Here is a 25,415-nt window from a genome sequence, read left to right as displayed (position 1 = left end):
AATAAATAGGGCACCAGGAAGAGTGCTGAGGCCTCCATCTCAGGCCTTAGCTCCTAGATGACATTCCTAGACACATCCTGGGCCAGAAAGAGACCTACTGCCTTGAAGGGAAGGACCTGTTTTTGGCAGGATTCATCACCTGCTGACTAAAGAACTCTTGGACCCTGAATAATCAACAGTGGTAGCTATGCAGTACATTCTGCAGGCCTTGTGAGAGACTCAGAGATGTACTGGCTTCAGGTGTGACCCAGCACATTCCCAGCTGTGGTAGCCATGGAGAGAGACCCCTTCTGTTTAAGGAAAAGAGAGGGACAAGTAAAGGGAACTTTGTCTTGCAACTTGGGTACCAGCTTGGCCAGTAGGGTAGAGCACTAAGTGGTCACTTGGGGGTCCCTGATTCTAGACCTTGGCTCCTGGATGGCATTTCTGGACCTGACCGGGGCTAAAGGGAAGTCCCCTGCCATGAAGAGAGACACTCAGGTCTGGTAGCGTTCACCACAAACAGACTGAAGAGCCCTTGTTCTTTGAGTAAACATCAGCAGTTGCTGAGCAGTACTTGCTGTGGACCTGGGGCAGTGGTGGCCCTGGGGAGAGACCTCTGTGCTTGAGGAAAGGGGAGGGAAGAGTAGGAAGGATTTTGTCTTGTGGTTTTAGTGCCAGTTCAGTTGCAGTAGAATACAGCGGTAGGTAGAATCCAAAGGTTCTCAACTCTAAATCCTGGCTCTCAGGAAGCATCTCCAGACCTGCCCAGGGCTGGGGGCAACTTGCCACTCTGAAGGTGAGGACAAGCCTGGTTAGATTTGCCACTTGCTGATTTGAGAGCCCTAAGGCCTTGAGTGACTATAGGCGGTAGCCAGGCAGTGGTCACTGTGGGGCTTGGGAAAGACCAAGTGCTGTTATGGCTTCAGGTCTGACAGAGCACAGTCCCAGTGGTGGTGGCCACAGGGGTGCTTGTGTCATCCCTCCCCCAGCTCCAGGCAGCTCAAGGCAGAAACGGAAAATCTTTTTGTTTGGAGGAAAGTAAGGGAAGAGAATAAGAGTCTCTGCCTGGCAATCCAGGGAATTCTCCTGAATATTACCCAAGACCACCAAGGTGGCACCTCTATGAGTCTACAAGAGCCATAGCATTACTGGATTTGAGGTGTCCCCCAAAGCAAATATAGCTGCAATAACCAAATATTTAGATCATAACACTCAAGTTCCTTCAAATATCTGAAAAAGTTTCCCAAGAAGGATGGGTAGAAATAAGCCCAGACTGAGAATACTACAATAAATACCTAACTCGTCAATGCCCAGACACTTGTAAACATCCATAAGCATCAAGAGCATCCAGAATAACGTGACCTGACTAAATGAACTAAATAAGGCACTAGTGACCAACCATGGAGAGACAGAGATATGTGACCTTTCAGGCAGATAATTCAAAATAACTGTTTTAAGGAAGCTTAACAAAATCCAATATAATGCAGATAAGGAATTTAGAATCCTATCAGATAAATTTAATGAAGATATTGAAATAATTATAGAGAATCAAGCAGAAATTCTGGAGTTGAAAAATGCAATTCATATACTGAAGAATTCACCAGAGTCTCTCTCTCCCTTGTTGGAGATGGGTCTTGCTCTGTCACTCAGACTGGAATGCAGTGGCACAATCATAGTTCATTCCAGCCTCGACCTCCTGGGATCAAGCAATCCTCCCACCTCAGCCTTCCAAGTAGCTGGGAACACAGGCACATGCCACCATGCCCAGATAATTTTTAAAATATGTTTTTGTAGCGATGGTGGTTTCCTCAAGTTGCCCAGGCTGGTCTCAAACTTCTGGGCTCAAGTGATCCTCCCACCACAGCCACCCAAAGTGCTGTGATCACAAGCATGAGCCATTGTGCCTGGCCCACATCAGAATCTCTTAACAGTAGAATCAATCAAGCAGAAAAAAAATTAGTGAGCTTTAATACAGGCTATTTGAAATACACAGTCATAGAAGACGAAAGAAAAAGAAATAGAAAAAGAATAAAGAATGACTACAAGATCTAGAATGACTACAAATCTAAGTACAATTGGCCTTATAGAGTAGGTATAGGGAGAGATTGGCATAGGAACCAAAATCAACAAAGCTATAGCCTAACTAAGATAAAAGAGAGAAGTCCCAAATAAATAACATCAGGAGTGAAAGAGAAGACATTACAACTCACAATGCAGAAATTCAAAGGTTCATTAGTGGCCACTATGAGCAACTGTATGCCAATAAATTGGAAAACCTAGAAGAAATGGATAAATTCTTGGACACATGCAACCTAAAAAGACTCAGCCATGAAGAAATCCAAAACCTGAACAGACCAATAACAAGTAATGAGATTGAAGCCATTATAAATAGTCACGGCACAGAAAATCCTGGGACCCAATGGCTTCACTGCTGAGCTTGACCAAACATTTAAAGAAGAACTAATACCAATCCTACTTAAACTTTTCAAAAAATAGAAGGGGAGGGAATACTTCCAATCTCATTGTATGAGGCCAATATTATCCTGATATCAAAACCAGACAAGACACACACACACACACACACACACACACACACACAACTACAGGCCAATATCCCTGATGAATATTGAGGCATAAATCCTCAACAAAATAGTAGCAAACCAAATTCAACAACACGTTAAAAGATCATTCATCATTACCAAGTGGGATTTATTCTAGGGATGCAAGGATGATTCAACATATGCAAATAAATTGGTTTGATCCATTAATCATATCAATAGAATGAAGGACAAAAATCATATGATCATTTCAGTTGATGCTGGAAAAGTCTTTGATAAAATGCAAGATTCCTTAATGATAAAAACCCTCAAAAAACTGTGTATAGAAGGAACAAACCTCAACAAAATAAAAGCCATATATGACAGACCCACAACTAGTATCATACTGAATGAGGAAAAAGCTGAAAGCCTTTCCTCTAAGATCTGGAGCAAGAAAAGGATGCCCATTTTCACTACTGTTTTTCAGCATAGTACTGAAAGTCCTAGCTAAAGCAATCAGAAAAAAGAAGGAAATAAGGAGCATCCAAATTGGAAAGGAAGAAGTCCAATTATCTTTTTATGCAAATGCTATGATTTTATATTTGGAAAAATCCAGAAATTTTGCCAAAAAACGATTAGAAGTGATAAACAAATTCAGTGAAGTTGTAGGATACTAAAACCAACATACAAAAATCGGTAGCATTTCTATATGCCAACAGAAAACAATTGGAAATATAAACCAAGAAGGTGATCTCATTTACAATAGCTAAAAAATTCCTAAAAAATAGCTAGGAATTAAGTTAATTGATCTCTACAATGAAAACTATAAAACATTGATGAAAGAAATTAAAGTAGACACACACAAATAAGATATTCTATGTTCGTGGAATGGAAGAATCAATACCATTAAAACATCTATACTACCCAAAGTAACCTACAGATTCAAAGCAATCTCTATTAAAATACTGATGACATTCTTCACAGAAATAGAAAAAATAATCCTAAAATTTATATGATACCACAGAAGATGCAGAAAAGCCAAAGCTATCTTTAGCAAAAAGTGCAAAAGTAGAGGAATCACATTACCTGACTTCAAATTATACTACAGAGCTATAGTAAACAAAACAGCATGGCAATGGCCTAAAAACAAACACATAAATCAATGGAACAGAATGGAGAACCCAGATATAAATTCATATATCTACAGTGAATGCATTTTTGAAAAAGGTGCCAAAAACACACACTGAGGAAAGGACAGTCCTTTTAGTAAATGGTGCTGGGAGCACTGGATATTCACATGCAAAAGAATGAAACTAGACCTGTATCTCTCACCGTACAGACAGATCAAATCAAAATGGATTGAAGAATTAAATCTAAGATCTCAAACTATGGAACTACCACAGGAAAACACTGGGAAAACTCCCTAGAACACTGGACTGGGTGAAGATTTCTTGAGAAAAATACCTCCAAAACACAGGCAACCAAGCAAAAATGGACAAGTGGGATAATGCCAAGTTAAAAAGCTGCAAAGCAAAGAAACAGCAAAGTGAAGAGACAACCCAGAGAATAGGAGAAAATATTTGCAAACTATCCATCTGACAAGGGATTAATAACCAGAATATATAAGGAACTCGAACAACTCAATAGGAAAAAAAATAATAATCCCATTAAAAATGGGTAAAATATCTGAATACACATCTGTCAAAAGAAGGCATACACATGGCAAACAGGTATATGAAAAAGTGCTCATCATCATCGATCTTCAGAGAAATGCAAATCAAAAGTACACTGAGATATCATGTTACCCCAGCTAAAGAAGCTTTTATATAAGAGACAGGCAATAACAAATGCTAGCAAGAACGTAGAGAAAAGGGGACCTTCTGACACTGTTGGAGGGAATGTAAATTAGTACAACCACTGTGGAGAACAGTTTGGAGGCTCCTCAAAAATCCAAAAACAGAACTACCATATGATTCAGCAATCTCATTGCTAGGTATATATCCAAAAGAAAGGAAATCAGTATATTGAAGAGATATCTGCATTCCCATTTTTATTGTAGCACTATTCACAATAGCCAAGATTTGAAAGCAGTCTAAATGTCCATCAACAGATGAATGGATAAAAAAAAATGTGGTACATATACATAATGGAGTACTGTTCAGCCATAACAAATGAGATCTTGTCATTTGCAACAACATAGATGGAACTGGAGGGCATTATGTTAAGAGAAATTAGCCAGACACAAAAAGACAAACATTGTATGTTCTCACTTATTTTGGGAGCTAAAAAGTTAAAACAATTAAGCTTATGGAGATGGACAGTAGAATGATGGTCACTAGAGGCTGGAAATGGTCATAGGAGTGGGGGAAAGTAGAGATTGTTAGTGGGTACAAAAATATAATTAGGTAGACTGAATAAGAACTAGTATTTGATAGCACAACAGGGTGACTACAGCCAACAATAATGTATTGCACATTTAAAAATAAAAGAGTATAATTGGATTGTTTGTAACACAAAGAAAGCATAAATGCTTGAGGTATTGGATACTCCATTTACTCTGAGGTGATTATTACACATTATATGTCTGCATTAAAATACCTCATGTGCCCCATAAACATAAACACTATATAACAAAACACAGAAACAAACAAAAACACTATATAACATAAACACTATATAACAAAACACAGAAACAAAGAAAAAAATTGCATAATTTTAGTAATAGGGTAGTATTATTTTAGGTGATAGTTCTTCAAATTCTTTACTTAAATAAGTAATCTAGCAGTATCATGGTTTTGGTTACTGTTTCTGCAATCATGTGAAAGGAGGGGAAAATATAATATTCCTTTTGGGCTTAAAGAAAAGAATCAGAATTGATTATACATATTAGAAAACAGAGAGGGTAATTTATTGCAGCCAAAAGTCTGGTGCTCAGAGTGCGCAAAGCCACGCAAACAGTGAAAATATGGAGCAGAAAGATTTAATCAGCTTTGTTCATTTCCCTATACTTTCTCTCATGAGAGAATTATCACACTCTATATTTATGATTGATTTACAGGTTTCTTTCTGTAGAGTTTGAGTTTTTATCTATCTACTGTTTGTAATATAAGTGTTTAGCATAACACTTGATATTTGTAGACAACTGATTGTTTATAATTGTAATATAATGACTGAAATATAATAAAAGGAACTTTGCTTTCTATTGTCTTATGTTCTGAGTCATCTACATCTTTAAGTTTTACTCGTCACTATGAAAAATAAAGATTATTTAAAAAACTTACTAATTCTGCTTTGGTGCTTTTGTCTTTTTTGAATCTAAACATTCATCTTTCATTACTTCTGGAAAATTTTCAGCCATGCTTTCTTTAAGTATTTCCTCTTCCAATTATGTGTTTTGTCTTTTAATGAAATTCCTATTGAGCTCATACTGGATTTCATACTAATTTTCATATATCTTAACTTCTTTTATATTCAACACTTTATCTCTATATTGCATTAGAGGAAATTCTTCAGCTCTCTCAATTTATAAGTATTTTTAAATTGCTTTTTATCTTTGTTGTTTAATCCACTTATTGATATTTTAATTATAGTAATTAGAGTTTATCTTTTTAGAAGTTTAGTTTGCTTTAAAATATGCTTGGTATTTTTTGATAATGTCTTTTTTCAAACCTTTTGACTTTAAGGTTTTAAAATATAAATTCCTCTATATGTTATATCTTAGGGAAACAAAACTATTTATTCTGTCTGCCAACTTTCCTTCATCATGCAATCTTTCTCCCGGTGCTAATTATGGATGGCGACCTCATCTTAGGAAAGGCTTTTTGTGCAATACCCTTTGCAGCTTGTATTGAGGGTGGTTCTCTTGAGATGAACTTTGCTTTAACTTCCACCAGGTGGCACACCTGGAATTATGTTTGTTTTGTTTTGTTTTGTTTTGTTTTGAGACAGAGCCTTGCTCTGTCTCCCAGGCTGGAGTGCAGAGGTGCGATCTCGGCTCACAGCAACCTCCGCCTCCTGGGCTCAAGACATTCTCGTGCCTCGGTCTCCTGAGTAGCTGAGATTACAGTTGTGCGCAACCACACCTAGCTTAATTTTGTTTTTTCAGTAGTGACGAAGTTTCACCATGTTGGCCAGGCTGGTCTGAAACTCCTGAACTCAAGTGATCCACCCACCTTGGCCTCCCAAAGTGCTGGGATTATAGGCGTGAGCCACTGTGCCCAGCCTGGAATTACTTTTAAAATTAATTTCTTAGCTTGTGAATTTCAGGCTCATGCAAGTAGATACTTTTGAACTTCAAACTCAGACCTGTGATTAGCAATCCTCAGAAGGGGAAAAACTGAAAAACCAATCCATAAAATTGGATGGATTTATTTTTCTAGTCTATTCGTCCATTCTATCACTGAAGTGAAGATGTAGCAGGAGCCTCAGTTGCAACTCTTATTACCATTTTGTTTTCATCCTAAGGCCTTGTTTCCTGATTCAAGTGACTAACAGTAGCCAAACTCCTAGGGATCTATACAAGACAATGCTTAATATGTCCAGTTATGGATCCTGTTTGCCTCTCTAGGTTTACATTTCTTTACTTTGCCCCTTAGAGGACTTCCTTTATTTCATTGTAAATGTAGCTTATGCATTTAAAATTATTTAAAACAATCTTGCATTTCTGGGTGTTTTGTATTAGTATGTCTTTTCATGTCATGTAGTGTGCTGTCTTTCCACAGGCAGAATCCCTGGCTGTTTTATGTATTACACACAGAAATCCAAGGGTCATTTGACAAGGCAATGCTTTAGTTAGGAAAGCGAGTCCAGGAGGAGGGACTGAGGTTAAATTGAATGGATAGGAAGTATGAGAAAATGAAGAGGAGGCTCTCGGAGCTGAGATAAAGGCTAAGGGAGGATGACAGTGAAGACACAGACGAGTGAGAAAGATGGAGGAAGAAGAACACATGTATGGGAAGGAACAGGAGCAAGGTAAGACACAAAGACTAAGCCATGGTGACATTAGCGACTATTCAGTTCTTTCAATCTAGTTATTTTACAGATAAGGAAACTGAGGCCAAAGTGTTAAGGATCTCTCCAATTCAAGATGTCCAACAGGAGTTCCATGTGGGGGTTCATCTTGATTCAGTCTAAAGCTCCTTTTACTGCAAGAGATGTGCTGTGAGAGGCCAGCAGCACACAGGCAGATAAAGCGAGACCTGCCAGAAGCCAGAATGGCAAGGAAAAAACTTCAAGCAGAGTGAGAGGGAAGATGACAAGTCTGTGGTTATGAGAGGCAGTGGTTTCTTTGGCCAGGAAATTGAGGTTTCTGTTAGTGAAGAGGGGGAAGTCAGATGAGATGAGACCACTCGGGAGGGGAGCTTTCATATCTGGGTTCCGAGGAGAGCTTCACTGGGGAAGGAAGAATTTAGAAGCCATGTTCGGCTTTGGGGAAGCAACAGGTAAGAGCTGTTACAGTGAACAGGAACATGCTTTTGGCGTGAACACCAGTGATTCAAGAAAGTGGATCCTGGGGAAAGGTTTGGTGGCAAAGGGAAGAATACTGGACTTGCCTAGGATAGCTGGGACACCTGTCTGATTGAGTTCCAATCAGGGTATATGTTATTCACCCTAGTTTTCTTCTCTGGGGTTTCCTGTGTCCAGGGAGCACAAAATTATCAGTGATCAGTGATAGCCATCTCCTCTCTTAATTATTTTCATTTTCTCGGATCCTGGTCACCTTCCCCACCTATCTTATCTCTTGAGTTTTGCCTAGCATTCTGCTGTTTCTCAGCCCCCACCCTCAATTTCTCAGCACCCCCAGACAGCTTCCAAAAAGCCCTGTTCCCTTCCGTTCCCTCATTCAGATCCTGCCCTGTACCCACCATAGCTGAGTGCACACTCAGGAGTGGAGTTGGCTGGGAAAGTTGCAGACCCACAGTAGGACTATGACTCTCACCAGCTACTGCCTGCATCTCTGATAAAGATCAGCTCTGCCCACAGAAAGTTGGGGTGGAGAAACTTGTGGTTTGGCTCCACTTCTCTTTCCAATCTGTGCCCAACTTCCTCTTCTACCGCTTCTTCCTCCTTTAGCATCTTTTATGCCCCTGGTGTTTCTGATGAGCTCCCAAACCTTTGGTCCCAGAACTCCATTTCTCAATTAGTTAATTCTCTTTCTTTTCCTTATCAAATGTAAACTGACTTCTCTTTGCTTTTCTGACCCCATACTCAAGGGTGCAGGACACATAATTTGTGGGGTTGTGAAGAATAAAAATCTGGGGCCCTTTCATTCTCCATTCAGGCTGCTAAAACAGAATACCACAGACTGGGTGGCTTATAAACAGCATAAACTTATTTTTCACAGTTATAGAGGCTGGGAAGATCAAGGAAGATTGAGTGTCTAGTGGAGACTTGCTTTCTGGTACATAGAGTACACTTTCTGGATGTGTCCTCACATAGTGGAAGGGGTCAGTGGTCTCTCTTGGGTCTCTTATAAGGGAACTGATCACATTCATGAGGGCTCCAATCTCAATCTAATCACCTCCCAAAGGCCCCACTTCCTACTAACATCACATCAGGGGTCAGAATTTCAACATATGAATTTTGGGAAGACACAAAGATTCAGAACATAGCAGGTCTGTATTCAAATAGGCAGGATAAGAGTGCTTTTAAAAGTATTAAAATATAAAACTTTCTCATTCCTTCTGAAGTTTCTGTCTCTTTCTCTCTGTCTCAACCTGTTATAGTGTTTTGTTTTGTTATTTTTGTTTATTTGTTTAATTTGCTAATGTTGTACCCCTTGGGCACAGGGATACTCACAGAGTGAACACAGGGGCTCTTAGGTGCCCGGGGGCCCCACTCCATGACTCTGAGCCCATGCAAGTTGCCCACTGGCTGCTGGGTTCCTCTTGCTGGGAAGAGGAAGTCAGTCTCCCCTTCCCACCGTGGCCACTCCAACCCTCTACAGATGGGTGACCACCATGAAATTGCAACCACTGTATGGAGATGCACTTGATTATTGGATCAAGGGATAGCAGGTTGTCCTGAGCTGTCTCAAAACACTCTGTGGTGCAGCCTGGGTGGGGATGGGGCTAAAGCCAAGCTCTGTGCAGATACTGTGGGATGCATGCCCCCAAATCTTATTCTCCTTGTGTCCCTGCCAGAAGCAAGGTACTTGTGAAAGATGATGGCAGAAGGGGCCTCCTCTGCCGATGAGATCAGATGGCTGTATGGGCAGAGAGTGGCAGGGTGGTGGTGGACAGGAAGGCAGGAATTGCCTGTGGCCCCAGACAGGGGGGAGCAGATGGTGGAGAATCAGTGCTGGGGAGGTGAAGTGATGGGAGCCAAGACCATATGTCAGTTGAGAAGCCCTCACACAAGTTCTTTTTGGCTTATTTGACTTCATTTATAAAACACACATTAAGATAAAATTATGAAGAATTTAAAGATGATGATCATAGGGCATCAACTATGCTGCTGCATTGGTTGCATGCCCCATGAAGCAAGCCCGGGATATACAATACACTCATTAACTCACTATTTGGAGGATGATCCTGACTCTGCCTCTTTACAACCTTCAGAGAATCTTGCCTCTCTCAGACTTTCCATCCTAGGACCCTGGATAGCTCAGCCTTCCCCAACCATTTCTGCCATCTTTCACCTTGGTCTGAGTCATGAGGATGTCTTTTGCCTGATCAGCCCAGTGTTGTTCCTCTCTTCCCATCTCCCTCATGTTTTCATTCTCTATTCTTTGCATTAACTTGCAAAACATTTGTGTGTGTATGCTGGCTTTAGTGCCCTCATTTTGTTACCTTGGCGTGAAGTCTGCTGTCCCTGCAGCTCTATTTCATTTGAGTGAGGGAGAAGCCTCATAAAGTTTTAGAAGAGCTTTTTAAGGATTACAGTCCCTGTATCTCTAAGGTTTTCCCAGGAGCCATTCCATATGAGAAATCAGGCTAAGCTTGCTAAACTTGTACAGTTGACCCTTGAATAACGGGGGTTAGGAGTGATGACGGCCCCATGCAGTCAAAAATCCATGTATAACTTTTGACTTTTTGAAATCTTAACTATTAATAGCCTACTATTGACTGGAAGCCTTACTGCTAACAAAAACAGTTGACGAACACATATTTTGTATGTTATATGTATTATAGATGACATTCTCATAATGAAGTAAGCAAGAGGAAAGCAAATATTTTTAACAAAATCAGAAGGGAGAGAAAATGTATCTATTTATTAAGTGGATCATCACGTGTTCATCTTCATTGTCTTCATGTACAGTGGGCAGAAGAGGAGGAGGAAAAGGAGTTGCCTTGTCTTACTGGTGGCAGACTCAGAAGAAAATCCATGTATAAGTAAACCCACACAGTTGAAACCCATGTTACTCAAGAGTGAACTGCAGTGTGAGGGTTTGACTCAATCTAGTCTGGAGCTAACTGGGTTTGCGTTTTGCTGTTGCTACAATAGTCTTCAAGTTCTTCTATATTACTCTGTTCGTAGGGTGGGGCTGGTTTGCCAGGTTTTGTTAATGTCTCCATTCTCAGGTTTTGGTGTTTCCTTTGTGAAGTATCTCTAGAGGACCCACCACCATGCTTTCCATTCTTCTAGCTGCAGACTACTCTCGGAATTGATACTTATGATACTGCTTGGGAGAAGGAGTAGGAGCACTATCTTTTGTTCTGGTGCAGTCTCATTCTTAGGCAGGTCAGTTGTTTTCGAATTTTTTGAACTTTTGTCATGTAAGTGTTCCTGCCTTTCTTCCAGCAGTTTGGGACCTCTAATAGTCTGGAACCAGGATGTTTTCTTGTTCCTTCCTGTTGTTTTTCTCCTCCTCAGTTGCAGTGGGTTTTCACCTGTGCCTGAAGGCAGCAGAGCTTTCTGCCCTTTCCCCGGCAGGTAAGGGCTCTTTTTTTTTTTTTTTTTAATTATACTTTAAGTCCTAGGGTACATGTGTACAACGTGCAGGTTTGTTACATAGGTATACATGTGCCATGTTGGTGTGCTGCACCCATTAACTCGTCATTTACATTAAGTGTATCTCATAATGCTATCCCTCCCCACTACCCCTCCCGACAATAGGACCCGATGTGTGATGTTCCCCTTCCTGTGTCCAAGAGATCTCATTGTTCAGTTCCCACCTATGAGTGAGAACATGCGGTATTTGCTTTTCTGTTCTTGCGATAGTTTGCTGAGAATGATGGTTTCCAGCTGCATCCATGTCCCTACAAAGGACAGGAACTCATCCTTTTTTATGGCTGCATAGTATTCCATGGTGTATAGGTGCCACATTTTCTTAATCCAGTCTGTGACTGATGGACATTTGGGTTGATTCCAAGTCTTCGCTATTGTGAATAGTGCCGCAATGAACATATGCGTGCATGTATCTTTATAGCAGCATGATTTATAATCCTTTGGGTATATCCCCAGTAATGGGATGGCTGGGTCAAATGGCATTTCTAGTTCTAGATCCTTGAGGAATCGCCACACTGTTTTCCACAATGGTTGAACTAGTTTACAGTCCCACCTACAGTGTAAAAGTGTCCCTATTTCTCCACATCCTCTCCAGTACCTGTTGTTTCCTGATTTTCTAATGACTGCCATTGTAACTGGTGTGAGATGGTATCTCATTGTGGTTTTGATTTGCATTTCTCTGATGGCGAGTGATGATGAGCGTTTTTTCATGTGTCTGTTGGCTGTATGAATATCTTATGGGAAGTGTCTGTTCATATCCTTTGCCCACTTTTTGATGGGGTTGTTTGCTTTTTTCTTGTAAATTTGTTTGAGTTCTTTATAGGTTCTGGATATTAGCCCTTTGTCAGATGAGTAGATTGCAAAAATTTTCTCCTATTTTGTAGGTTGCCTGTTCACTCTGATGGTAGTTTCTTTTACTGTGCAGAAGCTCTTCAGTTTAATTACATCCCATTTGTCAATTTTGGGTTTTGTTGCTGTTGCTTTTGGTGTTTTAGACATGAAGTCCTTGCCCATGCCTATGTCCTGAATGGTATTCCCTAGGTTTTCTTTTGGGTTTTTATGGTTTTTGGTCTAACATTTAAGTCTCTAATCCATCGTGAATTAATTTTCATATAAGGAGTAAGGAAAGGATCCAGTTTCAGCTTTCTACTTATGGCTAGCCAATTTTCCCAGCACCATTTATTAAATAGGGAATCCTTTCCCCATTTCTTGTTTTGGCAGGTTTGTCAAAGATCAGATGGCTGTAGACGTGTGGTATTATTTCTGAGGGCTCTGTTCCTTTCCATTGGTCCATATCTCTATTTTGGTACCAGTACCATGCTGTTTTGTTTACTGTAGCCTTGTAGTATAGTTTGAAGTCAGGTAGTGTGATGCTTCCAGCTTTGTTCTTTTGGCTTAAGGTTGTCTTGGGCTTTTTTGGTTCCATATGTACTTTAAAGCAGTTTTTTCCAATTCTGTGAAGAAACTCATTGGTAGCGTAATGGGGATGGCATTGAATCTATAAATTACCTTGGGCAGTATGGCCATTTTCACAATATTCATTCTTCCTATCCATGAGCATGATATGTTCTTCCATTTGTTTGTGTCCTCTTTTATTTCACTGAGCAGTGGTTTGTAGTTCTCCTTGAAGAGGTCCTTTACATCTCTTGTAAGTTGGATTCCTAGGTATTTTATTCTCTTTAAAGCTATTGTGAATGGGAGTTCATTTATGATTTGGCTCTCTGTTTGTCTGTTACTGGTGTATAAGAATGCTTGTGATTTTTGCACATTGATTGTGTATCCTGAGACTTTGCTGAAGTTGCTTATCAGCTTAAGGAGATTTTGGGGTGAGACAATGGGGTTTTCTAAATATACAATCATGTCATCTGCAAAGAGGGACAATTTGTCTTCTTCTTTTCCTAACTGAGTACCCTTGATTTCTTTCTCTTGCCTGATTGCCCTAGCCAGAACTTCCAACACTACGTTGAATAGGAGTGGTGAGAGAGGGCATCCCTGTCTTGTGCCAGTTTTCAAAGGGAATGCTTCCAGTTTTTGCCCATTCAGTATGATATTGGCTGTGTGTTTGTCATAAATAGCTCTTATTATTTTGAGATATGTTCCATCAATACCGAATTTATTGAGAGTTTTTAGCATGAAGGGCTGTTGAATTTTTTCAAAGGCCTTTTCTACATCTATTAAGATAATCATGTGATTTTTGTCTTTGGTTCTGTTTATATGCTGGATTACATTTTTCGATTTGCATATGTTGAACCAGCCTTGCATCCCACAGATGAAGCCCACTTGATCATGGTGGATAAGCTTTTTGATGTGCTGCTGGATTCGGTTTGCCAGTATTTTGTTGAGGATTTTTTCATCGATGTTCATCAGGGATATTGGTCTAAAATTCTCTTTTTTTTGTTGTGTCTCTGTCAGGCTTTGGTATCAGGATGATGTTGGCCTCATAAAATGAGTTAGGGAGGATTCCCTCTTTTTCTATTGATTGGAATAGTTTCAGAAGAAATGGTACCAGCTCCTCCTTGTACCTCTGGTAGAATTCGGCTGTGAATCAGTCTGGTCCTGGACTTTTTTTGGTTGGTAGGCTATTAATTATTGCCTCAATTTCAGAGCCTGCTATTGGTCTAATCAGGATTTCAACTTCTTCCTGGTTTAGTCTTGGGAGAGTGTATGTGTCCAGGAAATTATCCATTTCTTCTAGGTTTTCTAGTTTGTTTGCATAGAGGTATTTATAGTATTCTCTGATGGTAGTTTGTATTTCTGTGGGTTTGGTGGTGATATCTCCTTTATCATTTTTTTATTGCATCTACTTGATTCTTCTCTGTTTTCTTCTTTATTAGTCTTGCTAGTGATCTATCAATTTTTTTGATCTTTTCAAAAGACCAGCTCCTGAATTCATTGATTTTTTGGAGGGATTTTTGTGTCTCTATCTCCTTCAGTTCTGCTCTGATCTTAGTTTTTTTTTTTTTTTTTTTTTTTTTGCCTTCTGCTAGCTTTTGAATGTGTTTGCTCTTGCTTTTCTAGTTCTTTTAATTGTGATGCTAGGGTGTCAATTTTAGATCTTTCCGGCTTTCTCTTGTGGGCATTTAGTGCTATAAATTTCCCTCCACACACTGCTTTAAATATGTCCCAGAGATTCTGGTATGTTGTATCTTTGTTCTCATTGGTTTCATAGAACATCTTTATTTCTGCCTTCCATTTGTTATGTACCCAATAGTCATTCAGGAGTAGGTTGTTCAGTTTCCATGTAGTTGAGCAGTTTTGATTGAGTTTCTTATTCCTGAGTTCTAGTTTGATTGCATTGTGTCTAAGAGACAGTTTGTTATAATTTCTGTTCCTTTACTTTTGGTGAGGAGTGCTTTACTTCCAACTATGTGGTCAATTTTGGAATAAGTGCGATGTGGTGCTGAGAAGAATGTATATTCTGTTGATTTGGGATGGAGAGTTCGGTAGATGTCTATTAGGTCCGCTTGGTGCAGAGTTGAGTTCAATTCCTGGAAATCCTTGTTGACTTTCTGTCTCGTTGATCTATCTAATGTTGATAGTGGGGTGTTGAAGTCTCCCATTATTATTGTATGTAAGTCTACGTCTCTTTGTAAGTCTCTAAGGACTTGCTTTATGAATCTGGGTGCTCCTGTATTGGGTGCATATATATTTAGGATAGTTTGCTCTTCCTGATGAATTGATCCCTTTGCCACTATGCAGTGGCCTTCTTTGTCTCTTTTGATCTTTGATGGTTTAAAGTCTGTTTTATCAGAGACTAGGTTTGCAACCCCTGCTTTTTTTAGTTTTCCATTTGCTTGGTAGATCTTCCTTCATCCCTTTATTTTGAGCCTATGTATGTCTCTGCATGTGAGATGGGTCTCCTGATTACAGCAAACTGATGGGTCTTGACTCTTTATCCAATTTGCCAGTCTTTGTCTTTTAATTGGAGCATTTAGTCCATTTACATTTAAGGTTAAGATTGTTATGTGTGAACTTGATCCTGTCATTATGATATTAGGTGGTAATTTTGCTTGCTAGTTGATGCAGTTTCTTCCTAGCATCGATGGACTTTACATTTTGACATGTTTTTGCGATGACTGGTACTGGTTGTTCCTTTCCATGTTTAGTGCTTCCTTCAGGATCTCTTTTAGGGCAGGCCTGGTGGTGACAAAATCTCTAAGCATTTGCTTATCTGTAAAGGATTTTATTTCTCCTTCACTTATGAAACTTAGTTGGCTGGAAATGAAATTCTGGGTTGAAAATTCTTTTCTTTAAGAATGTTGAATATTGGCCCTCACCCTCTTCTGGCTTGGAGAGTTTCTGCTGAGAGATCTGTTGTTAGTCTGATGGGATTCCCTTTGTGAGTAACCCGACCTTTCTCTCTGGCTGCCCTTAACTTTTTTTCCTTCATTTCAACTTTGGTGAATCTGACAATTGTGTCTTGGAGTTGCTGTTCTTGAGGAGTATCTTTGTGGCATTCTCTGTATTTCCTGAATTTGAATGTTGGCCTGCCTTACTAGGTTGGGGAAATTCTCCTAGATGATATCCTGCAGAGAGTTTTCCAAGTTGGTTCCATTTTCCCCGTCAGTTTCAGGCACCCCAATCAGACGTATATTTGGTCTTTCCGCATGATCCCATATTTCTTGGAGGCTTTGTTCATTTCTTTTTACTCCTTTTTCTCTACACTTCTCTTCTCATTTCATTTCATTCATTTGATCTTCAATCGCTGATACTCTTTCTTCCAGATGATCGAGTGGGTTACTGAAGCTTGTACATTTGTTGTGTAGTTCTCGTGTTATGGTTTTCATCTCTATCAGTTCTTTTAAGGACTTCTCTACTTTGGTTATTCTAGTTAGCCATTTGTCAAGTCTTTTTTCAAGGTTTTTAGTTTCTTTGCACTGGTTACATAGTTCCTCCTTTAGCTCTGAGAAGTTTGATCGACTGAAGCCTTCTTCTCTCGACTCGTCAGAGTGATTCTCCGTCCAGCTTTGTTCTGTTGCTGGCGATGAGCTGCGTTCCTTTGGAGGGGGAGATGTGCTCTGATTTTTTGAATTTCCAGCTTTTCTGCACTGCTTTTTCCCCATCTCTGTGGTTTTATCTGCCTTTAATCTTTGTTGATGGGTTTTGTTGTGGGTGTCCTTTCTGTTTGTTAGTTTTCCTTCTAACAGTCAGGACCCTCAGCTGTAGGTCTGTTGGAGATTGCTTGAGGTCCACTCCAGACCCTGTTTGCCTGGGTATCAGCAGCAAAGTCTGCAGAAAATAGACTATTGCTGAATAGCGAGTGTTGCTGTCTGATTCTTGCTCTGGAAGCTTTGTCTCAGGGGTGTACCCCACCATGTGAGGTGTGAGGTGTTGGTCTGCACCTAGTGGGGGATGTCTCCCAGTTAGGCTACTCACGGGTCAGGGACTCACTTGAGCAGGCAATCTGTCCATTCTCAGATCTTAATCTTCATGCTGGGAGATCCACTGCTCTCTTCAAAGCTGCCATATGGGGGCATTTACCTCTCCCGAGGTTTCTGCTGCTTTTTGTTTAGCTATGACCTGTCCGAGAGGAGGAGTTACAGAGACAGGCCAGCCTCCTTGTGCTGTGGTGGGCTCCACCCAATTTGAGTGTCCTGGCGGCTTTGTTTACCTACTTAAGCCTCAGCAATGGCGGGCGCCCCACCCCATCCTCGCTGTCACCTTGCAGTTAGATCTCAGACTGCTGTGCTAGCAATGAGGGAGGCTCCCTGTGCGTGGGACCCTCTGGGCCAGGTGTGGGATATAATCTCCTGGTGCGCCATTTGCTAAGACCCTTGGTAAAGCGCAGTATTAGGGTGGGAGTTACCCAATATTCTAGGTGTTGTGTGTCTCAATTTCCTTTGGCTAGGAAAAGGAATTTCCTTCTCCCTTGTGCTTCGCAGGCGAGGCAATGCCTCACTCTGCTTCAGCTCTCGTTGGTCAGGCTGCACCTGCGGACCAGCGCCACCTGTCCGACATGACCCAGTGAGATGAACCCAGTACCTCATTTGAAAATGCAGAAATCACCCATCTTCTGTGTCACTCATGCTGGGAGCTGGAGGCTGGAGCTGTTCCTATTTGGCCATCTTGGGCTGAATCTTGCTCTGTTGCCCAGGCTGGAATGCAGTAGCATGATCTCGGCTCACTGCAACCTCTGCCTCCTGGATTCAAGTAGCTGAGACTACAGGTGTGCACCACCACACCTGGCTAATTTTTTGTATTATTAGTACAGACGGGGTTTCACCATGTTGACCAGGTTGGTCTCAAACTCCTGGCCTTGTGATGCCCACCTTGGCCTCCCAAAGTGCTAGAATTACAGGTGTGACCCATTGCACCTGGCCAGGTTTTTTTTTTTCTTTCTTTCTTACAATAGAGGAGAGAGGTCTGGTTGGGACTTACTACCTTTCCCATGTAGTAGCTGTTCTCATTCCTCAGGCCCGCATCATGAGAGAGGATTTATGTGGTCTACATCTCTGACCCTAATCTTTCAGAAGACCCTGATGAGGTTTACGGAAAAGGGCTTAGAGACTGATGTGAAATTTCCTGTTTCTATGACTCCCAGGGCTTCTATATACTCATGCTAGCCTTTACTAATTTGTTTAAAATTGTAGCTGAATTTTTCTTCTTACTGGCTTCTATAGTGTCTGGCATCTGTCCCAAGTAAACAAGGGTTTGCATTCCTTCCGTCCTTGGAGGAGTCTGTCTTTCTTTATATTTTGGGTTAACTGCATGCCCTGATATTTCAGTTCTTTGGTAAATTCAAGTTGTGATTTTGATGGTCCGGCTTCAAAAAATTGTGACAGAGTGAGACTGTGTCTCAAAACAAAACAAAAAACAAACAAACAAACAAAAATTATTTGCAGGCCATGCCTGGTGGCTCTTACCAATAATCCCAGCACTTTGGGAGGCTGACTCAGGAGGATTGCTTGAGGCCAGGAGTTTGAGGTTACAGTGAGCTACTATCATTCCATTGCACTCCAGCTTGAATAACAGAGTGAAACCCTATCTCGAGAAAAAAAAAATTTTTCCCCTAAATTGGCTTCAGATAATTATTTTGAAAACCAAACAATAAAGTAAATAGCCCAAACACATTTATATGGATGATACCTACAAAGCACAAACATATATTTAGAAGTCCTTGAACAGTAAGAAGCAGCATAAAAGAGGAATGTAAATCTGTCCAGCAAAGACTCGTTTATCACAAAACCACCCTGAAACATCCAAGTAGGACTAATAAAAAGGGATCCTGGGATACAGACTTTGGAATATTCCATTAACTTCACTGCTCACAAGTTCTGACTAGTTTCTTATAAGTAATAGGAAATTTATAGCAGGATCCTTTATGTAAACCTCATGGCAGTAGCTTGTACTTTTATCCTTAATAAAAGTGTATGAGATTCTCATCTCACTATGTAGGGTTACAAGTAACTTTTATGATATCTTTAAAAAGTTTCATGTTGAATATCTCCTCCATAATTAAAAAATGGATGTATTGGCTGAATTTATTCATTCATTTGACAAATATTCACTAAGCACCTACCACTTGCGAGGTACTCTGTTAAGTGGGGATACAGTGTGATAACGGCATGGAACTAATATCCAAGTCAACCATTGAAGTCAAAATTCTGGGCTGGCAAACTTTAGTTAGGAGTCCCCATTTTAGAAAATATTATTTCAAGCAGGCCTCCTTTTTATCCAGAGAGTGTATACAGTATAATGAAACTCAGTACACCAAGATTTATAGTTCTTGTGTTTTTCTCCCTAAGTAGAGTAAAAACTCCTTCAATAAAGTGATTGTGTTGTCAACCACTGCATATTCTTAAGTACCAAGATGCTTGACTCCAGGCAGGTGCTGAGAGAGTCTGTTGGGTGAGTGAATGTATATCAATGAAAATCAAACAGAGGAAATTTTCTTTATATATTTTAGTGTTCTTGTTTTTTTTGGGTGTGTGTGATGGTTACTGGCTCTTCTCTAAGAATAATGGAGAAAAGGTGTTAGTTTATACTGTCACACAGGGCAGTCATAGGAGACTCTGACAAAGCAAATCAATCAATGTTAAATCAGAAATGAGAACGTAGTAAGGGGGTGACGAGATGGGAAGAAAATGCATGGGAAAATACTGAAAAGGACAGAGTGATCAAAAACAGCAGGGACATGGGAACATTGGGCGGCACTCTGGGAGCCATTTAGTTTTATGCTCTTATTGTATGATTGAGGAAAAAAAAGGTCCTTAGTGGTTAAGTGGCTTTTCATTGCCACGACAGACTTGTTCCATAGCAGTTGAATTAGGGGAAGGTGAATAAGTTGGAAGTTGGTGACAAGGAGAGAAGTTGGAAACTAGAGAGGAGAGTCAGAACCAGAGGGAAATGAGAGACTGAACAGGCGTCTCAGGGTTTTTGGAGTGAATTTTGTTGCAGTCAGGGGAGGTTTGTCTGTTGGTTGCAGAAAGAAGTCAGAATAGAGATATCGTGGGGGTAGGTTTGTTTGGAACAGAAATCAAAGACCATTTTTTCTGAGAGAAGGAAATAACATCTGCAAATGACATGCTGTTTTTACTACTTCCATTGCTAGCTGTTCTCCCAGGTGGTGGCAATGCAGACGGTAAGAACTCTGACAACTGCCCAGTTGGGTGGATGAAAGTCTGTGTGTGTGTGTTTGTGTGTGTGCACATGTGTGTATGTGTGTGTATATGTGTGTGTGCTTTCCCTAGCATATACCTGGAAAGTGAGAGTGCCAGGCTGGTTCCATTCTGACTGTCCATGACTCCAAGTCCCCGAGCTCTGATGAAGGTGGTTGATAAGTCATGGGGCTCTGTGGCAAGCAAACGTCTGCTAAGACCATGATGGATCCCCTTTTCTCCAGATTCTGAGTTCCCCCACTCTGGCCTCTCTCCATTCTCTTTCTCAATTTCTTTCTCGCCATTCTATTTGTTCTTTTGCCACAGGGCTCAAGGAGCCTGTCTCCTTCCATGTCATCCGGATCTCATCCTTTAATAACCATTCCTGGAAACGAAATCTGGTCTCAGGTTATCTGGGTCATTTGCAGACCCACACTTCGGACAGAAATTGCAGCACCATCATTTTCCTGTGGCCCTGGTCCAGGGGAAACTTCAGCAACAAGGAGTGGAAGGAACTGGAAATGTTATTGCATATATGCTGCGTTCGGTTCCTTGAGGGAATGCGTAGATACTCCCGTGAATTGCAGTTTGAGTGTGAGTTCAGTTTCCTCCATGGGGAGTGGGGAGGTGGGAGACAGGGAATGTCTCAATGTTTCTTATTCCTGTAGGAAACAGCCTGACTCTCTTCTGTATCTTGTTCTATTCTTTCCACCATAAAACTACAATTGGATACTTTTGGGCAAGGGCTCTTATCCAGATCCTAATTCTTCAAACACTTCTGCTACTTATGAACTCCTCTGTTATTGACTGCAGGGTTATGCATTATTACCTTTTCTTACAGGTATCCTATGGCCACCCTTCTTCCTGCCCTACAACCAGATACCTTCTGCTTTCTCACTTTCTCATTCATTCTCTTCAGCAGTCTCTCTATATATACTCAATTGTAACCCATTGCATTCCATTCAACTTAAGTTGTTGTAATCCCAGTTCTCTTACACCAAGTCCTTCCTCACCCACAGCATTCACATCACTTTCTTTGACCAATCTGCCCTCTTCCATACGTTACTAATCTTTTCCTCCACCTACAGCTTCCACCAATTCCTCTTTCTCTGAATCCCTGACCAAACCAAATTTTATTCCATTATGTCAAACCCTGCAAACTTCCCCCTTCTGCTTCTGCAATCTTTGCTTCTGCTCCTACAATCTTTGCTTCTACTCATTTCATTTTCTATTTTTTTCTCCCTCTTTCCCATATTTCATAACCCCAGATCCTTTTGAGATACAGGTGACAGGAGGCTGTGAACTGCATTCTGGAAAGTTCTCAGGAAGCTTCCTTCGGTTAGCTTATCAAGGATCAGATTTCATGAGCTTCCAGAACAATTCATGGTTGCCATCTCCAGTGGCTGGGAATATGGCCAAGCGTCTCTGCAAAGTGATAAATCGGAATCAGCATCAAAATGACATAATACACAGTCTCCTCAGTGACACCTGCCCACGTCTCATCTTGGGTCTTCTTGATGCCGGAAAGGCACATCTCCAGAGGCAAGGTCAGTCCTGCACCCTCCCTCCAAGAACTTTTGATTTCAAAATCATACCCTTCCACCACCCCCTTCCAATTTGGAATAAGGAAGAGCCACCCAGAAGTGGGAAAGGCTGAGTACAGTGGCTCACATCTGTAATCCCAGTGCTTTGGGAATCTGAGGCTGGAGGACCGCTTAAGGGCAGGAGTCCCAGACCAGCCTGAGCAACATAGTGAGACCCCTGTCTCTAAAAAATAAAAATAAGTTAGCCAGTCATGGTAGCACACACCTGTAGTCCCAGTTACTTAAGAGGCTGAGGCAGGAGGATTGCTTGAGCCCAAGAGTTTGAGGTTACAGTGTGCTATAATTATAATTATGCCACTGCACTGCAGCATAGTGACAGAGTGAGACCCTGTCTCAAAAAAAAAAAAAAAAAAAAAAAAAAAAAAAAAAAAAAGAAATGGGAACGATGTGTCTATCTAAACTTCTAAACTACTGTGGAGATATGAAACTCCAAGTCTGTATTTGAATATCTTTTCTGTCCTTTGCAGTGAAGCCCGAGGCCTGGCTGTCCCGTGGCCTCAGTCCTGGCCCTGGCCGTCTGCAGCTTGTGTGCCATGTCTCAGGATTCTACCCAAAACCTGTGTGGGTGATGTGGATGCGGGGTGAGCAGGAGCAGCAGGGCACTCAGCGAGGGGACATCCTGCCCAATGCTGACGGGACATGGTATCTCCGAGCAACCCAGGAGGTGGCCGCTGGGGAGGCAGCTGACCTGTCCTGTCGGGTGAAGCACAGCAGTCTAGAGGGCCAGGACATCATCCTCTACTGGGGTGAGAAAGAGCTGGGGCCCAGGCTGGAAATGCCAAGGGGTGGTCCTCAGGCATAGAGGGAGGGCAAGCTGAAAATTTTAGGATTTTAGGGATTATAGCCCCAACATGAATAAAACTAGGTAAGCTAAGAAATGGAAGTATTGAAAATGAGGGCACTGTAGATGCAGGAGGATGCTGAGGATAAGATGAAGAATCCATCTCTGAGCAGGGATGAGAGAAAAACAAAAAAAGGAAGGAGATTGGGAAGTTGGATACCCAGATGAAAAAAAGAAGCCAAGGGAATGCAGTGAAACAGGGAGTGGTGAGGTAAAATGGGGTGGATTATAACATCCTTGGTGTCTCCCCAAATTCACAGAACATCACAGTTCCATGGGCTTGATCATCTTGGCGGTGATAGTGCCTTTGCTGCTTCTGATAGGTCTTGCGCTTTGGTTCAGGAAACGCTGGTGAGTTCTTTGCATGTGTCTTTCCTACTCTTATTTCCTACCCCACTTGTCTTCCCATGGTTTTTGTTTCTCTCTCCTCAGTTCTTCTCTCCCCAGTCCCCTTCCCTCTTACTCCTCAATTCTTAGCTCCACCTTATTCAGAGTGACTTCTATCTCTGTTTTCATCCAGTTTCCGTTAAGACACACCATGATCCTCCTTGTCACCCTTCTCCTTTTGGGGTGAGAGACCAGCAGTTCAACAGCTCAGGATACACCTGAACACATCATGGTGATGACGTCCTCTAACTCTCCTTGTAAAGCTTTTGTCAGTTTTGCTTGTTTCTGATTAATGATCATTTGTCAATATAAGCTCAATTTAGTTTTGCAGGATTTGTTGTTCTGACCTGGGTTCTGGGACTTTAAAATTCAAATTTTATCTCCAAATGCAATGGGATCCTAGCAATCTTCACGTGTTCAACTATTAATGGATCATCAGGCTTGTTATATATGTCCTTATTCCCGAGGGCCTTCCCTGACTCACAAGTGGGAAACGGTCTCTTCCTGGTCTGAACTCCCACCACATTTCAGCCGTACTTTGCTAACTGTACTCCTCACTTCCTCTCCTTCGTTGCAGCTATTTAGGTCCCCCTTTTCCTTCTAATTTTTCTACTCCTTCAATGCAAAGTATGTGTGTTTTTAATATATGCATACCTGGTAAAGGATCTTGCTTTCATGAAACATGTTCTCAATAAAACTCTGTGTTGAATTTATGCCAAATTTGTAGTCTTTTCTTATTCTTTTCCTTCCTGGTGCTTTTGAAGTACTTGAGACATTTGATACTCTTCTGGTTAAAGGCCTTCTTGGTTGGAGGAAATTTTACACATTCCTAGTTCTATAGTTTGTTCTCTGAGCTCCAGAGGAGAAACACAATTTTGTCTCTTACTACTCCTATCATTCAACTATAGAGAGTTATTCGAGTTAAATTAGTGTTGCAGTTATGCAAGGCAGGATGTATATCTTTACTATTCAGTGGCTCAGGGACAAGCAGCAGAGTTCTCACATTGGAGCTTGTTAGAAAGGTAGAATTTGGGCCTCACCTTAGATTTACTGAATTATAATTTGTATTTTGGAAAATCAGCAGGATACTCACAAGTCCACTAAAATTTGTGAGGCACTGATGCTGGTGATGCCTGAGATGTAGTACAAGTGTGTCACTGAAGAGAAAATGATGAAAAAAGGGAACAAGAGATTGCTCCTCAAGATTGAAGTGAGATCAAGGCAAGTAATATCGTACTGCACATTCTTATTATTCACGACAGTTATGTTCTGTGCAGTTGCTGCAAACACTGGATTCATGAGCACTGAGCCATGAATATGGCTCAGGGAAATACAGGTGTTAGGTTCTTGTGAGCTTTTTCACAACATTTTTGTTAACTGATGAATACATAAGCTTGTTTTATGTGTGTTTCTGTTTAAAGACATCTTATTTTATATATGTATATATTTATAATTAATTCATTATATGCAGTATTTCCATATAATAAAACACGATCTAAGAAGTGTTTAGTGTATTCCTGACCTTGGTTAACATGATCATAAATTTCTTTGGTTTTCAGCCTCACAACATTGCTGTCCACTATACTTAAAAAAAATGGTTGTCATTTCATGAATCCACAAATGTAGCTATTTTCCCATAGCTTCAGCACAGCATTATAGATGTTACTTTCCCAAGCAACCTCATCTACAGATGGGTGAATTTCCTCCCCCTTTTCCTGCATGTACTGCACTGTTGATTTATTAACATTGAATTCATAGTCAACAACCATGTAACTATAACAAAGCTTATGTAACACACACATTTTTCCCTGTAAGGCATGTCACAGCCTTCTTATGCTTAGGAAAATGAGACAACACTTAAGCATTACACTTGGGAGACATTTAAGATTGTGAAATCACCAATCAAAAACACAAAAATGTGAAAAAGTTGGCACTATATAGACTACAAAAAGGACGCTTGTTTACTGTGTGAAAGCTGGAACATGAAGACAGAGCACCACCTTTTTCTACCTTAGGAACATGTTCTTTGAGGGACTCAAATTTTGTACCTCTCTGCACATATTCATGAATGATTGTGAAAGTGCTATGAATATTTATCTAGGGGCTACACATAAAATTTGGCAAGTAGACAAATTAGCAAATATAACATTTTTGGATAATGAGGATTGACTATTGACACCAGATGGTAGTATTTGTCAAGATATCCATAGCAAGACTTCAATTACTTTAGGATTCATGAATTAATTCAACAAATATTTCTTATGATTCTGCAGATTGATATTTTCATTTCTTATTTATTCCTCAGTTTTCTAATACAGTAAGTTATTTTAGTTGAACTTGTGGAATGGGACTTAGCTCTAATTTGTTTAGAAAATGGAGAAGAGGGGCCTAAGGCAAAGGAAACATCCAGGCAGACCAGGTGCAGTTGGCAGCAGCTGCATATATAGAAATTTTTGGAAAATGAAGGTGTGATGGGAGAAGGGGAAAAGAAAAATATGGGATAGAGGAAAGCAAAGAA

General features: G+C 40.7%; 1 protein-coding gene across 7 annotated transcripts; it reads left to right on the top strand.

The window, feature by feature from the left end:
- The first annotated feature begins 7,430 nt into the window (after positions 1-7,430).
- Positions 7,431-23,608, top strand: CD1A (CD1a molecule). 7 transcript variants are annotated; one of them, XM_045399776.3, is made up of 6 exons: positions 7,431-7,490; positions 20,393-20,659; positions 21,351-21,612; positions 22,137-22,415; positions 22,771-22,861; positions 23,031-23,608. In XM_045399776.3, the coding sequence occupies exons 1-6, from the start codon at positions 7,470-7,472 to the stop codon at positions 23,038-23,040; spliced, it is 930 nt and encodes a 309-aa protein (XP_045255711.2). In that variant the 5' UTR covers positions 7,431-7,469; the 3' UTR covers positions 23,041-23,608. The 7 variants fall into 7 exon arrangements, with proteins under 7 accessions (XP_045255711.2, XP_045255702.2, XP_045255721.2 ...); XM_045399767.3 differs by having other exon boundaries at positions 21,334-21,612; XM_045399786.3 differs by lacking the exon at positions 7,431-7,490 and adding an exon at positions 7,833-7,960.
- The last annotated feature ends 1,807 nt before the right edge of the window (positions 23,609-25,415 follow it).

The sequence above is a fragment of the Macaca fascicularis genome, chromosome 1, assembly GCF_037993035.2.
Source record: "Macaca fascicularis isolate 582-1 chromosome 1, T2T-MFA8v1.1".
Taxonomy (NCBI): domain Eukaryota; kingdom Metazoa; phylum Chordata; class Mammalia; order Primates; family Cercopithecidae; genus Macaca; species Macaca fascicularis.
Note: the sequence above shows the minus strand (reverse complement) of the source record. Positions and strands in the feature narration are given on the sequence as shown.